The 18,958-nt window shown below is 43.2% G+C and overlaps 1 protein-coding gene across 4 annotated transcripts in view; it reads left to right on the forward strand.

The window, feature by feature from the left end:
• The window catches only part of TMTC4 (transmembrane O-mannosyltransferase targeting cadherins 4), a 63,711-nt gene that overhangs the window by 18,033 nt on the left and 26,720 nt on the right, over nucleotides 1-18,958 (forward strand). For 3 of the 4 annotated variants that reach the window (XM_036097798.2, XM_036097780.2, XM_036097788.2), the window contains exon 6: nucleotides 17,469-17,569. In XM_036097798.2, coding sequence (XP_035953691.2) covers nucleotides 17,469-17,569 — 101 coding nt within the window. The remainder of the gene's footprint in view (nucleotides 1-17,468; nucleotides 17,570-18,958) is intronic. The other variant, XM_078070122.1, reaches the window with a different exon arrangement.

Below are 18,958 nucleotides of genomic sequence, written 5' to 3' on the forward strand. Positions count from 1 at the left end.
ATTGACCGAGATGCTGCAAAATCCCTGTCTGAGTCTGCTCAGTGTATGGATTCCAGTCATCCCCAAGTCAAGTCGGACCTTCCCAATTGCTTTATCGTAGACACTGGATGTGATGAATTCAGCTTATGTACCTGTCATGCCTACAAGCTCCAGCAAAAGTTCTACACTCAATTTCTGTTACCTGGAGAAGTCAGAAGTGTATGGATTGTAGAACTCTCCTTGTATCTCACAGTTAATGGTTTCTATTTGGGGGAAGGGGACAAGAGGGAAGGTGAGTGGGATGATTTCCTCTGGAATGTTGGAGTGGAGCCTTTTAAGCTTTAAGCAGGAGCGCACGTGGACCTTGGCCTGCTTGAGGCTTTTCCACAGAGTTTCTCAAAGCTCAGGTGTGGTCCAGGCTGCCAGGTCTTTCATATTATTGTCATATACTAATACTTGTACTTTGGTTTCTCCCGTGAATTTATCTCTTATTGATAATGAAGAGCAGAGCCCTCATTCAGAATTTTGTGCGCTGGGGCTGGTGAAGTGGAAATGTCAGGGTTACTAAATGAAGGGACCCAGGAGCCAAATCCAGCCTGTTATCCCTTCTCATGTGGCCCGCAAGCTAAGAATGAGTTGTTTTTTCCAAGTACGCATTGAGCTATCTAATTTATCTAAACTATCTAATTTAACGGTCACTGCGGCAAATTTTAACAGTGATTTTTACATATTTTTTTACCACTGCAAAAATGGTGCAGTTTCTTTTTTTCCATAATTAAACTTCCACAACACCTCGCAACCACGAGTATTCAAAAGAATTTTTTTTAAAAAATCACATTTTATAGATCTTAAACTCATCTTCAGCATTTAGCTCAAAGGTCTCACTGTCCTCAAAAAATCATTCTCCTGCTAAACTCAGCTGAAAGTTTCTATCCCGATAGTGAAAAGACGGTCTTTGCTGGCCCATGGTAATTCCTTTCTCATTTGGCTGAACGCAGCCAGCGGAAGGCTCAGACTGGTGGAGGAGGGAGGAGGGACGCGAGGGCTAATTTTCCCCAGCACGAGAAGGCACCTGAAGCTTGATGGGAGAGCGGACCTGGAGAGGCTTGAGGGAAGGGTCCAGGCTCGGTATCCGGTCAGAGTCCGTGCTGGAAGAAGAGGAGGAGGAACGCTTGTCATGCTTGTGGTGCTGGTGCATCTTTTTATGAACTTTCTTCATTTTCTTCCCCATTTTCTTGTCCATCACCATTCCTGGTCCTACCAGGCCATGTGCCAAGGGATTCACAGGGGGCATGTCCGGAGTAGGTGCTGCGTGAGGACCATGGGGTTGGCATCCTGGATACCCTCATTGTGGCACCAGAGGAGGGGGCGCACCCTGGGTCAGGGGAGCTGGATTCCCCTGGGGAGCCACTGGCAGAGTTGAAAGAAGCCTGGAGGACAGGCAGGATTGGCAGGCGGTGGATGGGCAGGATGGGGGCCTCCGGGCATCGGGCCCTGGCTGCCCGGCACGGGGATGCCACACGTAACGGTGTTCCGGCTGCCTGCACTTGACTCGTCATCAGCTCTCTGCTTTTTACACTTTTAAATGGTTGGGAAATAAAAAACGGTAATAACCTTTTGTGACATATAAAAAGTGACATGAAATTCAGATTCCAGTGTCCATATACAAAGTTTTATTGAAAGAGGCACACCCATTTATTTTCATTTTGTCTGGCCGCTTCGGCCCTACAATGGCAAAGTTTCTCAGCGTCCCTACACACCAGCTGGCCTCAAAGCCTGGGACACTTCCTGCCTGGTCCTTTGCAAAGTTTGCCCTGCTCTGAGACAGGTGATTCCCACGGTAGCTGTCACCATCTGAGTGGTTCCAAAATTTTTTTAGTAATGATTAACAGGGGTTTCCAGCAGTTTTTATTTAGGAACATAGATGACTTTGCTGTTAATATAATAGCTGCCATTTCTTGACCGTCTATGGGCACTTGTATATATACGTATATATATTTTTTCTCAATTATGTAACAATCTTTAAAGTAGGTGGAATTACTTTCCCATTTTTCCAGATGTTGCAGTAACTTTGTTGGGGGTCACATAGCTATTTATGGCAGAACTGGGTTCACACTGGAGTCTAACTCACTGGAGTCTAACTCACTTCAAAGCCAAGGCCAGCTGCCTTGTGCTCATCTGCTTCCCTGTACTCATTGGACCGATGAGGCAAAGTTTATCAAAACCATCATGAAAAATAACCGGGGGTGGGGGGCGGGCACCTGAGTGGCTCAGTCGGTTGAGCATCCGACTCTTGATTTCGGCTCAGGTCATGATCTCAGGGTCGTGAGATGGAGCCCCATGTCAGGCTCCACCCTCAGGCGGAGTCTGCTTGGAATTCTCTCTCTCCATCTCCGTCTGCCCCTCCCCAAACCCCCTCCCCGCATGCAGTCTCTCTCCCTCTTGAATAAATAAACAAACAAACAAACCAGGAGGCACATTCAATTCTGTTAACAAATTGTTAAAATATTAGGCATGATAATGGCATCACAGGTGTGTTTTAAAAAACAATCCTTTTCTTTTAGAAACACGTGCTGAAATATTTATGGATGAAATGGTATAATGTCTGGGATTTACTTCAAAATACTCTGAGAGGAGGCAGGAAGCATGTTGTCAGATTAGCCAGAAGTCAATAATTATTTAAGCTAAGTTAGGGGACATAAAAGTCACTAGAGCCATATCTCCACTTTTGTATGTTTTTTGTTTTTTAGAAGAGTTGGTTTGTTTTTTTTTTTTAAAGGCCAGGTGAGTTACCAGATTAAGAATCAACAGATTCTGATGACATGCTTTTTTAATCTTTAAAACATTGGGTTTATCTCAGACAACTAGACGATATATTCCTTAGAATTTTTTTCCTCCCAACATTACATGAAACAAGTGAATAGTTAATGACTTAATATTTTTCTTATAGAAGTGGGAGGGAAAATTTAACACCAAACTGTAATAATATAATTTAACAATTAAACATGAAAAGCTCAAAATATTAGAATAGGCAACTAGAATAAATTTACAGAATTTTTGAGACAAAAGAATGCAGTTGATACATAAGTAATAAGCCAGACAGTAACTATGAACTCATTTCCCAATTTTTAAAAAAGACACCTTTTCTAAAATTAAAACAGTTGACTCTGCTTCCCGCCCCTCCCCCACCGCCTCCTCTCCAGCCCTTTGCCCACGTGGGGCCATCCCTGAGGCCTGGGGCTCTGCCTCTCCCCAGGTCTCTGTAGGTTTGGAAGACAACCATTTAGAAGGTTGAACGGCATCTCCTTCGTTTTATCTCCCTCCCTACGACTCCTAGGTGGTGTCGCTCCCCATGGTAAATGTTGGCGAGGCCGCTTCACCACACTGTCTGCTTTCAGGATTCTGAAACAGTTTCTAACACAGTCTGCCTTTCAAGAAGTGCCATCCTAAGGTGAAAATGCACAGCGACCAGATTCCTCTCTTGTGACTTTTTAATGTCCTGGATACCAGTGGGAGTTCCCTAGCAGATGTGAAAAGCAAAGCATTAGTTCTATTATTTAAACCCCAATAGACTTTTTCCCCTTATTTTTATTGTGGTAGAATAGACATAACATACAAGTGACCATTTTAACCATTTTTCATGTACCAGTTGAGCACACTAAATACATTCCCCTTGTTCTGTAACCATCACCACTGTCCATGTCCAGAACTTGTTCATCTTGCAAAACTGAAACTGCACCCATTAAACAGTAACTCCCCACCCCCGCCTTCCTTAGCCCCTGGCGACCACCATTCTGCTCTCTGTCCATGAATTTAACTGTTCTAGGTACGTCATGTAAGTGGAATCATACATTTGTCCTTTTGTGTCCGGCTTATTTCGCTGAGCATAACATCCTCAAGGTTCTCCATGCTGGAGCACATGTGTCAGCATTTCTTTCAAGGCTGAATAATTCCATTGTATGTATATAGCACATCTCATTTGTCTGTTTATCTGTCGGTGGGCATTTGGGTTGTTTCTACCTTTTGGCTACTGTGAATAATGCTGCTTTGAACATTGGTGTACCCAAGAGACTTCCTTTTAACCCTTACTTTTTTTCTACAAAAAGATTTAGGCAGGGTTGTAAACTCTCCTAGTTTGGATGTTCTAGGTATTTATAGTTATATACCTTGAACATCCATGGAGAAACTATCCATAGTTTCCAGGAGTGGTTGGGGAGGACCTGTGAGATTTTTCACTCACGGTCCCTCCTCCATCCCGTCCTGTACAGGTGGAACGTGGGGCAGATTGTCTCGGAGCATCTGTTCTCTCAAGCCGACGGCGCTGCTAGGACACAGCCAAAGGGTGACCCCAGTGGCCCCAGACTGTACCAGGCTCACTCAGAACTCGGTTACACCCAACCGCTCTGCACCCCCTTTTGTTACCATTATTTTATCATACTGAGATAAAACCACTAGTTTTCTTGTGACTCACCGTGTTTCTGACACAGCAGAGAGGTTAGGGACAGCTGAATAGAACAGCTTCCAGTACAGAGAATATTGGTGGTAACTTTGCTTCCTGAGACTGAAAGCTAACTTAGCAGTAAGCCATGTCCAGCCCTTCCTGGGGCTGAGACCTCCCTACCTATCATGATCATAAAATTCCTGAGGACACATGGCGCCAGGGATTTGGTGGGGGAAGCGGGGTGGTGGGGGAGGAGTGCACCTGACGCAGCCTCAAAGCACATCGTGTGGCTTTTCCGTAAGACTGGGTCCCAGTGGGAGTGGGAGAGGGGGTCCATTTACTGCTCACTCCCTTGCTCATTTCACACGGTGGTACTACATGTTCTTCAGGTGGCAAATCTGGATTTGCAATTACAGAAGATAATTTATCAGTCGTATTTTTCCTAAAGAAAATTAAAAATTAAATCTGTTGGCCTTTCCCAAAGATGACTCTATTTAAAGTTTTATGAAGAATCATTTTATTAATTTTAACATATCCCTGCCTTAAAGAATCTATTCCTTATTCTGAGTGCATGTCAAAGACATCAGAAGTGTTTTTTGAAGAAAATCTAAATGTTGATAGATTTAACATGTGGGACACATAATTTAGGAGATAGACTAAAACTTCTTACTACTTCTAAAGATTACTTTGGTGAAATAATGAAAAAACTATCAGGAGACTAAAAGTTCTTCTGTCAACTGAACTGATACATGTATTAGCCTCCTTTAATGTGGAGTATTCTCGCAGAATGGAACAAAACTAAAGACATCTTACATTCTTTTCTTGGTTCCTTTAACATTGATCATTTTTTTAAAGATTATTTATACGTTTGAGGGGCACCTGGGTGGCTCAGTCATTAAGCATCTGCCTGCTTGTGTTCCCTCTCTCACTGTCTCTCTGTCAAATAAATAAATTTAAAACAAAAGATTATTTATACGTTTGAGAGAGCGCGCACACGAGCAGAGGGAGAGGGAGAAGCAGGCTCCCCGCAGAGCAGGGAGCCCAATGTGGGGCTTGATCCCAGGGCCCTGGGATCATGACCTGAGCCAAAGGCAGACGCTTAACCGACTGAGCCCTCCAGGCGCCCCAATACTGACCTTTTTATTTCACAATGTACATATTTTGATATGCATCTGTTTTGAATTCATTTGTAAATTACAAAATTATTTCTGAGAGCCATCTTTACAGAAGATACGTTTTTTAATAAAGCCTCTGGAAACTGATACCAAAGGTAAAAGTGCTCTAATGTGTGATGACTTTTCAACAAATACATTGATTCTTGAGAAACTGGTGCAGTATATTCCAGTCCTAATGGAACTATGTTAACTGTAGTAGCAATATGACCTTTCTTTTTCGGTCTACTAGCATTCTTTTGACGTTTATATATTTGCTTTAAAATGGGAAAGAGATTGTTGGGCCTTTAATGTGATGTGTGTAAATGTTGTCCAGAAAGTTAACCCGGAAATATTTAATGTTTGCACACAGATAGCAGTGGTAGATGTGACTTCTACGGAGAGAATATGAATAGATTGGGGCACCTGGGTGGCTCAGTCGTTAAACCGCTGCCTTCGGCTCAGGTCATGATCCCAGGGTCCTGGGATCGAGCCCCACATCGGGCTCCCTGCTCGGCGGGAAGCCTGCTTCTCCCTCTCCTACTCCCCCTGCTTGTGTTCCCTTTCTCACTGTGTCTCTCTGTCAAATAAATGAATAAAATCTAAAAAAAAAAAAAAGAATATGCATAGGTTTTCATTAGGTTGAAGTTACTTAGAACAGAAGACAAATGGACCAATTAGGAGGTCTTTGAAAAAGTGTTGACCTCTTGTCTACAGCACCCCCCCACACACACACACCTTCCCAGGATCTGTTTTCCTGTTCACTTGAACCCCCCCTTCAGGAAAAGGAAAGAGTAGATTAAAATGAAGCCTGTGGCCCTAATTCCAGACTGGAATGGTCTTTTACAGTCCCTGTCAGCTTATTCAGCTATTGGAAAATGTAAAGCTAGGAGGTTGACCCTCTCCGCGCATCCAGCCTCCGGGTCTTGACCCTGAAAGTTATTATTGGCTGTGGTCTTTTGTGTCCTTTCTGTCCTCTGATTGTATCCACCTGCCCAGGTAGGCTTTGAGTTACAGATCATGATCATTTTTTTTTCTTGTGAGTTTAAAGTAGGTGGTTGAAAACATCCATCCCTCAATCTGCACTCTCTATCATTCTGAGTTGGTTTTCACTGCTCTTTTCAGTTCCCATGTATTGTTTTCACATCACAGAGTATGGAGGGCATGATTGAATTCGGCCTACCAAGTTCCTTGCAGGTGTGGAGGCACAGAGAAACCTGGATTCGAAAGAGAAAGGCTTACACTCAGTTATTAGCTTACTGGGGGGAAGCCCCATGTCTGAAACAGACAGCAGTTCTGTGATCCTCCCCCCCCAATGGCTCTGTGCCCTGAGCCCCACCTGGTGGACCCGGGAGCAGGCAGAGCAGGGCAGGACACAGTGACCAGATGCCCCACCCTGGCCTCCCCCTCCCACCCGGCTCCCCTCACATCAGACAGCCCCCTTTGCTCTGCCAGCCACCCCTCCCCTCCTTTCTCTCAAATGCCCCTTTGTTTCATTATCCACACCACAACCCCCCCCGCCCCGCCCCAGGACTGGTGCCCATGAAGTTTGCTAGTCTCTGTTGACAGAGGCACTATGGTTTCAGCCACTTTTCTGTGTTTCAGATTTTCCATACTCCTTTTTAACATACTAAGAGTAGAAACTAATTCTTTGTTTATGGAGAACAACTCTCTGGAATAATCCTTACACATCATGTTAAGGTTCAACTTCATACCTATGGTGGCTAAGAGTCTTTTTAAAGAGGGGCAAGACTCATATACTAATAATAGCTGTGCAGAGAAGAAGCAGTCCGAACAGGGGCACCTGGGTGGCTCAGTCGTTGGGCGTCTGCCTTCGGCTCAGGTCATGGTCCCAGGGTCCTGGGATCGAGCCCCGCATCGGGCTCCCTGCTCAGCGGGAAGCCTGCTTCTCCCTCTCCCACTCCCCCTGCTTGTGTTCCCTCTCTCACTGTGTCTCTCTCTGTCAAATAAATAAAATCTTTAAAAAAAAAAAAAAAGAACCCTATATGCAAAAGTAATTCTGGTAAGACATCCATGATAACACTTTTTCTGATTCTATTCTAAACTAGCATAGAGGCTTATCAATTTGGTCATTCATTCTTTCACCAATAATGAAACATTAAGGGTGTCCTTTGTACCAGTTCCTGTGTCCTGTGTTGGGGATACAAAAACTAGAAGGACACAGTCTGTGCCTCAAAGGGCTTACAGTCTAGTATATTTTGATTAAAATAAAGCTGTCAGTATTCACAATGCTCAAGGAGTAGAATGTTCTGGTTTTCCATACTTCCTTGTTAGCTTTTTCCTTCCTGTACGCAACTCGCCCTGGGCACTCAGTAAGTAGTTCCTTCTTGTCATAGTGCATTTAGGCAGCATTGATGACTATGGCCTTTGTACTGTTAATTTCTTTTTTTGTTTGTTTCCCTTGGAATGTGCATTTTCTTTTTTTTCTTTGAGATATAATTGACCTATCACGTTTTATTAGTTTTATGTATACAAAACAACAATTCAATATTTGCATATATTGTGAATCGATCACCACAACAAGTGTAGTTAGCATCCATCACCATATATAGTTACACATTTCTTTTCTTGTGATGAGAACTTTTAAGACCGACTCTCTTGCAACTTTCAAGTATGCAACGCAGTGTTGTTAACTCTAGTCACCATGCTGTACATTCCATCCCCAGGGTTTGTAACGGAATCTTTACCTTTTGGCTGCGCACCTTCCCTCCTCTGGCGGCCACCAATCTATTCTATCTATGAGTTTGGTTTTTAATTCTACATCTAGGGGCGCCTGGGTGGCTCAGTTGGTTAAGCGACTGCCTTCGGCTCAGGTCATGATCCTGGAGTCCCGGGATCGAGTCCCGCATCGGGCTCCCTGCTCAGCGGGGAGTCTGCTTCTCCCTCTGACCCTCCCCCATCTCATGCTCTCTCTCTCTCTCTCTCTCATTCTCTCTCTCAAATAAATAAATAAAATCTTAAAAAAAATAAAAAAATAAAAAAAATAATTCTACATCTAAGTGAGATCATGCAGTATTTGTTTTTCTCTGACTTATTTTACTTAACATAATGCCCTCAAGGTCCAAACATGTTACAAATGGAAGGATTTCCTTCTTTTTTATGTCTGAGTAATACTCCATTCTGTTTACACTGTGCATATATACATATATGTACACACAGTAGGTATTTTATATGTATACTATATATATTATAGTACAGTAGTTTATACTGTATATCTTATGTGTATAATACTGTACTGTAGTGTTATATACTGTAGTGTAGTATGTTATACTGTGTTATGGTATTACATGATATATTATAATATACCATAGTATATAGTATATCGTGTGTATATACATATATATAGTATATAGTAATATGCCACAATATTACATAGTATTATATATGCTGTGTATTTTATAGTATATGTAACATATAGTATTTTAGAGAGAGAGAGAGAATGTGTGTATATATAAACATGTATGTATATGTGTATATAAAACAATTGTATATACGTATGTGTATAAAACAATTTTTCTTTATTCCATTCATCCGCCAGTAGACACAGTCCTCATGTGTTGGCTGTTTTAAATAACGTAGTGAACATGAGGGTGCAATATCTTTTTGAGATAGTGAGTTCATTTCCATTGGATAAAGACCCAGAATTAGAATTGCTGGATCATATGGTAGTTTTGTTTATGCTGCTAATTTCTTTCATCTCTGTTAAATTTCCTTCAGTCCAACAGAGCAGAGTGGTTGATACTAATGGACATTCAGGTGTATATTTTTTTCATTTGGACTTTGAGATATATTAAGAAATAGTCACTCATTTTTTGTCTTCCCCTGTCTCATCAGTGTGGATTGTACAAACAGCCGAGGAGTAAACACATGCAGTGAACACATTGTCATGGCGATGGCGAGTCCTTGTGCCAGACGCTCATGTTATCCACATGTTTGTAAGTGTTCCACCGAGAATCAAAGCTCCATTGTGGTAGAAGTTTAGTCCAGTATTTATTGGATGCAAATAATAATGCTATTTATTGTTTAAACTTAAGGTTTAAAGTGACCTGGTCTTTGTTCTTTTGGGATCTGAACATAAATTCAAAGAAAGGCCTAGCATCAGGTGCATGGAAACTTGTAGTTCAAGAAAGGTTTTTAATATATTTTATAAGGGAACAAAACATTGAGTACTCTGAAATTAGTGGTTTTAACTAGTTAAAAAGCTCTTTCAAAGGATACATTTCTTTTTGATAACCTCATTAGCTTTCTTTATAGATGCAGTGTCTGTTATTATAAAGCTTAGGACAATTTTTAACTGCCAGAGTTTATTTAACAAGCAATTCTGTGCTAACCTCTAGAATCCTTACATTTTCAGAAAATAAAAAAAAACTACTCACATAATATTTCTGTCTGCTTTTTTTTTTTTTTGTGATGGGGTGCTTAGAATATCTCCATGCAGATCTTTTGCTACAGAATCCTTTTTAAAAAAATAAATGTCTTTATGAGGGAAACCATACCTTTTTTTTTTAAGATTTTATTTATTCATTTGAGAGACAGAGTGAGCGAGAGAGAGAGAGCACATGAGCAGGGGCAGAGGGAGAGGGAGAAGCAGGCTCCCCTGTTGAACAGGGAGCCCGATGTGGGGCTCGATCTCAGGACCCTGGGATCATGACCTGAGCCGAAGGCAGATGCTTAACTGACTGAGCCACCCAGGTGCCCAAAACCATACTTTTTCTTCAAAAAAGAAAAACACAGATAAAGTTGACGGTGCGCTCGTCATCATTTCTGAATGCCCAAAAAAAACTGTTATTCTTATGATGAGACATCTTGTCAACATTGACACCTCTTTTAAAGCCTAGTATTTTGGATTGAAAACAGATAATCTCTCTGCACAGTAAACATGGTAGACTAGCCAAAACAATTTCTCTCTCTCTTTTTAAGATTTATTTATTTATTTATTTATTTATTTATTTATTTATTTATGAGATTGAGACAGAGCAACAGGGAGCATGAGCAGGGAGGAGAGGGAGAAGCAGGCTCCATCCCAGGACCCCGGGATCATGACCTGAGCTGAAAGCAGATGCCTGACCAACTGAGCCACCCAGGAGCCCCACAATTTCTCTTTTAAACAAATAATTTAAAATACTTGTTTCATGGGAGTGAGGACTGAGCCACCCAGGCACCCCATAATAAGAGAAATTTAATTAGTTCATTTATTGTGGGCAGGAGAGAACCTTTTTAAGAGGGGAATGAATCTGCTACATACCAAGAACAACCATTTGAAATTCTAAGCTATTACAAAAGACAAGGTCCCAAGTATTAGTTGTTGCAAGTCCTTAAACTGTTTGCTGTATTGCTCTCCTTATGGTAGTTCAGGCAGCTAAATAAAGTAGAATAGCTCTTACTCTTGGGGCATCGTGTGCTCACATTTTCATTCTGATTTAAGACATCTGTTTTTCTTTGACTTAGAATCATGAAGCTCTAAAAAAAAAAAAAAACAACAGGTGACTGTGTAACTCCCGTAGCCTAGGACTCTTGCTTCTAGATTTGGGGTCCTTGCCGACTGAGTTCTGACGGTGGTATTCACGTTTATTTTCTTTTCTCTGCCTTCGTGTTTCTCTGGTTCCTGCATTGCTTGATTTCCCCCCAAACAGGCTGGTGTTTGAGAACGGCCACGTTTGACGTCTTTCATTCAGCAGGGGTAAGCACGGCCTGGCTGGCCCCGACTTTTGGAATGGGAGCCTGCTGCTCCTTGTGTCTCGCTGGCAGAGGGAGTCGGGGCCACCTGTCAGGGTGGCGTGGTTCCCACACACAACACGGCGTGCCAGTTTTGAGGCAGTAGGGATGCCAGGCATTGAGCGGTGAACAGGGTAGCTCGTACAATGTGATGCTTTTTCTGAAAGAAGATCTTCCCCCCAAGATAGTAGTGCCAAATCCAAGGCACACGCTTCATTAAATTGATCACATCTGTTGGCACTTGTGGGTGTTAGCACTGACAAGTGTGTTTCTGTTCGTGCATTTTGGGGTGGGGTTTTTTTTTCCCCCTCTACTCCCTCCACTCCATTAGCCTTTGCCTCCATTTATCTACGTGGTCGTATTGTCTTAGATGCTGCAGGCATATAGTGAAACAAGGAAAACATTTTCTAAGCCAGTCTATTAAGTTCTGGATCATAAACTGTTGATGTTTGCTAACGCTGCATAATTATCCTGGAGCAGGCGGTCTTACGTGATGAGAGATGTCACATGGTGTAAGAATGGTTCTTTTCTTCTTCCCCTGGGTCACTGGTGATTACAATTTAGCAGACTGGATGCAGATGAGACAGAGAACTGTGGGTACATGCAACATCCCGAGATGCTTGCGTGTCGCTACATCCCAGTTAGAATTCCCTACTTGGGGAAGGTTTTTTTGAATAAAAATATTCATAAGTGCAAATGCACCGGAGGTGACATCTGGCTCTCAGGATTAATTGTTACTGTTTCTAACAGCTCTAAATTGAAAATTAACAATCAATTTTTGCTGTACCTTTTCATTATTCCTTATGTAATTTTAAGAACTTTAATTCCAGTATAATTGACATACAGTGTTATATTAGGGTTATGTCATTTTTTTGTTAAATTTTTTTTTAAAAAAGATTTTTTTTCATCTCATGATGGAGATTTTTTCCATCGTGAGGAGATTTCAAGACATTAAATTAATATCAAATGAAAAGATGTGACTTCTGGCTGTATTTGTTCACATGGAGCACATTATTAACTTTTTGGTATATAAATTACATATCATAATTGCATAAGAAATATGGTAATATAATAAGACTTCTGGTAGACATAGAAATGAAACTGTTGACTCCCCAAATCTTTGTCGAGTGCCAGCTGTATCGCAGGTGGCCTATCATCATCTATTTCAGCTGTACTATTAAAATGCCCAAACTTGGAAATAAAAGAATGGCTTGCATTAGTTACTAAATAAGAGTGTACTCACAAAAATGCAAAGTCCAAATTCATCTAGATATGCTGTATCTTGGCAACTATTAGCATTGGTCACCTTGACAAATCAAGACTCAAAAAAAATTTTAATCTGGAGAATTACACAGGTAAAAACTATGCTAGCGCAGGTCATATTACCAAAAGTCTACTAGGCTGGGCTCAGAACCAGTTTCCCCGTTGAGTATTTAATTTTCATAAGGCCTTTCCTGACCACCCCTGTACTGGAAATACTGTCAGTGCTATGTACATTGGCCTTGGTTTATCATGCACATGCATACCACACATTTGTAAAGAGGACCCCTTTGATTTATATGAAATCATTGAAAAACAGTTAAATTAAGCTTTCCTGTTTGAATTCTGGAAAAAGTGAAGTGTTTGTGTGTGCCTAATCTTACGACTCCCAGTAATGTCAAGTGGCTAATCTGGTAGGAGTTGCAGGAGAAAGATTTAAAAAGGCAAACTCACTTCATATTTTCTGAGTTTTCGAAGGCTTGGAATACAAACAAAGCCACATGCAGATCATTTCATCTGTGAACTGGGTCTCTGAGCACATGGTATAGACAGTAAGAAAAACAGCATGAGCCATGCATGTAATTTTTTTTTTTTTTAGATTTTTATTTATTTATTTGACAGAGAGACACTGTGAGAGAGGGAACCCAAGCAGGGGGAGTGGGAGAGGGAGAAGCAGGCTTCCCGCTGAGCAGGGAGCCCGATGTGGGGCTCGATCCCAGGACCCTGGGACCATGACCCGAGCCGAAGGCAGATGCCCAATGACTGAGCCACCCAGGCGCCCCCATGCATGTAATTTTTAAGTGTCTAGTAGCCACATTATAAAAAGACACAGGTTAGATGAATTTTAACTACACTTTTAGCCAAATATATCAAAAACATGATAATTTCAATATGTAATAATCAGTATAAAAATTATGAAATATTTTATATTCCTTTTTTTCATACCGAGTCTTCCAAATCAGGTGTGTATTTTATACTTACAACACATCTCACTAGGGACTAGATAGATTTCAGGAGCTCATCAGCTAGAATGCCTACTCCTCTGGACAGTGGCGGAATCGAATTCGGTTTTCTGAATGTGAGGCCATCACTGGGTTTTGTAACTGACGACTGAAATTTTGCCTTTGATCAGAAATTGCCACTGTTGAGAAGTGGCATAATACTTAATCATCACTGTAACTGAAGAAATTTCTTCAGCAAAGAAATATTCGCTCTCACACGTCTTTTACCAGACATGTCTGCACAAAATCAAAAGTATAAGAGATAATTACAGAGTGGTACTCTTCCAAAAGAATCATGATAGAGGATTTGAGAGGTGTGGGGTGTCCAGGTCCCTTGCTGAAATTTGGGATTTGAGAAGTGTGATGAAATTATGGGGTGAGCTTAGGGAGAAGATTATCAGTAAATCTGAAAGCTGTGTTTTCTATATAAGTTATTTTTGTGTATTCAGTGAAATCTCTGATTTAGCCATCTAAGGAGAAAACCATTTTAAATTCCAGGCAAGTGGAACATGAGCCCATTACTTCCACATTTCTGTACTAATTTAACTTTGTGTTAATGGAGTGCTTCAAGAGCCGTCCTTTGGGTGTTTTAATGGAGGGCCTGGGGATTTTTTTTCCTATTCAAAGCCACTGGTCCATGGTGGGGGGAAATTCATCCAGGTTACGCAGTCAAGTAAAATACAAGCTAATTCAGTTTTTCTAGGAGGGAATGTAAAATGATCAAGGGACCTTCTTTCTTAAATTTTTTTTAAAGTAAGTTCTATACCCAATGTGGGGCTTGAACTCACAACCCCGAGATCAAGAGTTGCATGCTCTACGACTGAGCCAGGCAGGCACCCCAAGGGACCTTCTTTACATGTTAAGAACAGGGAGCATTATATTGGGAAGTCCTGTTATGTTTCATGTAGAGTTCCAAGCACAGATTGTGGGAATCAGGAAGCTTAGAAAAACCCAATCCAGGCAGTAGGGGAGAGGTCCATATGGTTCCTAGTGAATCACCACACCTAATGCTTCGTGGACGTGGAAGGGGCAGGCAGAGGCTGGGGCCCACAGCACATCTCCCACTCTGGCCTGGAGTAGATCCTGTTGTGAGGGGCCTCCCTGAGGGACATGGGAGCCGGGCTGGGGGTCATTTACTCCCTTTATCTGTGGAGGAGACCCCCCCCAAGTAGTACATGAGTTCATTTATAATTAAAGGTACCTATTTACCAACCAACCGCTAACATGAGAAAATCCTGAGAGTGGTTTGATAGACTCAGGAAGACGTGTGATGGGAGAAACGCTCAATGGACCATATGTCCACCAGCATGGAGAGGACAAGCCTTAAGGGTGGCATCTGCCATCCATCTCCGTCACATGTCCGAAGGCACGGTGCATTGTGAGCTGTGGTCACCTCCATTGAGCCAGCTGGACCCCTGGGCTGTGCGGCGAAACTTGCGAGGCCTTTCCTAAAATCATCATTCAAAAGGAGCTAACCAGGGTGTTCGCTTTAGGGTTATTTTGGCCGTGATTTTATGTAAAAGCTTTGGTGTCCAGGATGGCATCTGCTTTGATGCTGTTTGCTGATGATCACTAGCAAATACCCCCCAAAAATAGTAAGTTCCCATAAATATGTAAACACTCAAATACACATTAGTTTAAGGGGGTTGGTTCTTTTGGCTCGTAATTGTATTCTTTCGGTTTCACATCCGTGGAATGTCATTAATTTCTGCAAGTGAAATGACCCTTCGCTGGCTTGATGAGACTCTGTATACTCCTCTAGAAGGGTTTTCGGTCATGAGAAGTTGGCTTCCAGGCACGGTGCCTCCTGAACGATTGGAAAGGTGCTAGAGGAGAGCAGAGCCAAGACCTGACATCAAGGGAGGCAGGTGTGGGCTCACCCTAAGAAAAAATATTCCAACAACCCACAGTTTCCAACCGAAATGGGCTCTTGCAGAAAGTTAATCCCCATCCCTGAAGGTCCTGAAGTCAAGGCCATGTGGCCCCTGCTGGAAGCGTCTTGGAAAGGATGCCAACACTTCCAACACTTCCATCACTTGTGCAAGGGAGATGGTCTGCACAACTTCTAAGAGGCACTGCTTCTATTCCTGCATGGTGGCCCTACCATTTGTTAACTTATGGCCCCTTTCTGGTGGACAGCGGACGGCAATTTTATTCACCAACCACATGTTGCCTTTCCAGAGTCAGTCAGGTGTCATGGATTCCACCAGCAGAAGTCTGAGCTGCTCCTACGAGCCACGCATAGCCCCAGGGATGTGGCTGGGAGCAAGCTTCTTCTTTAGGGTGATGCTCTCCAACCTTTCGCGAGCATCAGAAGCACCTGGAAGCCTGGTTAAAAGGCCAGATGGGCTCCACCCTCGCGTTTCTGATTGCACAGGTGTGGGTGGGGCCTGAGACTCTGCATGACTAACAGGATCCAAGGGCAGGTGCACAGACCACCCATTGTCAGTACCACTGGTTCGGGGCAGTGGTCCCAACTGCAGGTGATTTCTGTCCCCCTCCTCCCAGGGACATTGGGCAAAGCCTGTGACATTTTTGATTGTCACCACTGAGGGCTGGGAGTACTGCTGGCATCTAATGCCTAGAAGCTAGAGATGCTGCCGAACACGCACATAGTTTTAAAAGAAAAAAAGGATACGTGAAAGGCTATACAATGCAAAGTAAGACTTTCTCCCTCCACTGCCCAAAATTTTCTTCTTAGAACTGTTCAGAAACTACTGTGGTTGGTTTCTTGTATGCTTTCCAGATATGATTTGCATTTACAAGAATGTTTATATAATTTTTAACACAAATGGCCAGGTAGTTCACTTTTCCCCTTTCAAATATACCAGTAGGTAGGTCATGTTGCTTCCATTGTATAGATGAGGTCATTGAGACTGTGAGTGTAAGTAATTTGCTCAGGGTCACGTAGTAAACGGCAGAGCTAGAATGTGGAATTCAGTTTTCATCAGAACTGAACCAAGATGCATAGGCAGCCCAGGCAAGCTCTCCAAGCAGGTGCACTCCTGCAGGTTTGGCTCTCCAAGCAGGTGCACTCCTGCAGGTTTGGCTCTCCAAGCAGGTGCACTTTGCCCTATTTCAAACCGATGTCTTTTTTACGTGTTTGTTTACCGTCCGTGTGGATGAGGAGGTGAGGGCCTTCCAAAGGAAGAACAGAGATGAGCACCACATGTGGCCTTTCCTCTCCTTTCACGCAGTTCAGCTCTGGCCCCCAAAGTGCAAATACCTCCCACGAAACAGTATGGAGCCCAACCCTCCCTTTCCAGAAGGCAGTTCAGGGACTTTTGGTGGTGACTTGAGCTCAGTCTCACCCCAGGCTTCGTACTACAGAGTTCACATCCGTAGGGATGTTTTGGCTTGAGTCCCCATGCAGGTCAGCAGCGCAGCCTGGCCTGCGCCTTTCCCTGGACTCCTCTGTGGGCGGTCGTAGGGTTTCTCGGGGCCGCTCGGCCAGTGCCATCCCCCCCGTGCCAGGAACAGCAGTCGCTGCTGGGGTCAGCCTGTGACCAGATGCAATGCTTACACTTGCAGGGGCAAGTCTCAGTACCGCTTGTCACAGTGGCCTCTTAAGTGCCTGGCAGGTTGGGACGAAGGAACTTGCCCCATTGCGAGCCTGCCGTGAGCTAGCTCTGGGCCCAGGGCTTCACCGAAATGCCTCCCAAAGGCTCTGGGCACCTGCCAGGGTCTGCCTTGAGGCTGGGTGTGTATATCATTTAGAAGGGGCTGTCTAACCAGAAATGCGGAACGTAATACACTTGCCCACAGAGAAATGCTATCGGGAGACCAAACTCTTTTTAAACTGTGGCTATTTTAAGGTGCATGCTTAGAATTGTAGTTCCTGGTGCTAAGAAGCCTGAGCTGTATCGCATGGCTTTTATGTTTGTCATTTTTCTTAATCAGCAGGTAACAAGGAGGGAACACATTCTACGTTCTGGGTGTTGCTGAGTATCCTTCTGGGAGCAGTGGCCATGCTGTGCAAAGAGCAAGGGATCACCGTGCTGGTAAGACCCGAGATGCAGTCAGGCCTGCCCTTTCTTCCCCTGCGGTAGAGACGTCCTGGGCTGGCCCGGCCTCTGTTTCCCAGCCCCATTGCAAGCCTGTCATAGACCCTTCCGCCAGTTACTTGTGCTTTCAGTACATCTGATGTTGCATGGAAATGGGCTGTCTCAGTTGATGATCTTTAGCAAGCAGTGGGAAGTTCATACGTGGAATATAAGAAATCGTGCAGAAGATCATAGGGGAAGGGAGGGAGAACTGAACGGGAAGAAATCAGAGAGGGAGGCAGACCACAAGAGACTCTTGACTCTGGGAAGCAAACTGAGGGTTGCGGAAGGGAGGTGGGTGGGGGATGGGGCAGCCGGGTGATGGGTATTAAAGAGGGCATGCGATGTGATGAGCACGGGGTGTTATACGCAACTGATGAATTACTGAACACTACCTCTGAAACTAATGATATACTATATGTTGGCTAATTGAATAAAAAAAAAAAAAAAAAAGAGTGATTAGCTCCTGGGGCGCCTGGGTGGCTCAGTCAGTTAAGTGTCGAACTCTTGGTTTTGGTTCGGGTCGTGATCTCAGGGTGGTGAGATGGAGCCCCGCGTCGGGCTCTGAGCTCAGTGAGGAATCTCCTTGAGATTCTCTCTCTCTCTCTGCTCCTCCCACTTGTGCGCTCTCGCTCTCTTTCTCTCTCTCTCTCCCATAAATAAATCTTAAAAAAAAAAAAAAAAGGCAGTGATTAGCTCTCATGGAGAGGTGCTGTAGAAAAAGAGGAAAGAACAATTTAAGTTTTCTGCGGTGCTCTCCTGTTTCGGCAGTTCTAAATACAGTGGGCTGACCCCATCCCTGCTTCTGGTCCTGGTTAGAGAAGCATTGAGTGTATGTTGCGCTCAGCTTCGACTGGAAATATCAAAGAGGAAAGGAGGAGCCTCTGCAGAGTACAGATGTATACCTCCTATGTCTGATCAGAATTGAAGCCCCAGGGAGGGAGAGGCATTGAAATCCACTTTCCTTTTTTTCTTTCTAGCCAATTTTATGCTTGACTTTATTAGAGGAAAATTTAGAAATTAGGGCTGTGATTAGGGGTAGAGAAATGGAAAACAAAGATATGGGATTTGAATGGCCCATATAGGAATAGCTTGGGAAAGAAAGAGCAGATAAAGCTTTATGGGGTTTGATGTAACTCAAAGCAAAGATCCATGGTTTTATCAGGCTCAGTCTATAAGATTAAGATTAGATAGCTAAAAAATGGCATAGAAAGAATTATTGTGCAAAGATACTTGAAGTTCATGAGTTGTTTTTTTTTTTTTTAAGTTCTAAGCCCATGTTTCTCAATCTTGGCATTACTGACATTTGGGGCTAGATCATTCTTTCTTATGGGAGGGCTGTCCTAT

The sequence above is a fragment of the Halichoerus grypus genome, chromosome 4 (genome assembly GCF_964656455.1).
Source record: "Halichoerus grypus chromosome 4, mHalGry1.hap1.1, whole genome shotgun sequence".
Taxonomy (NCBI): Eukaryota; Metazoa; Chordata; class Mammalia; order Carnivora; family Phocidae; genus Halichoerus; species Halichoerus grypus.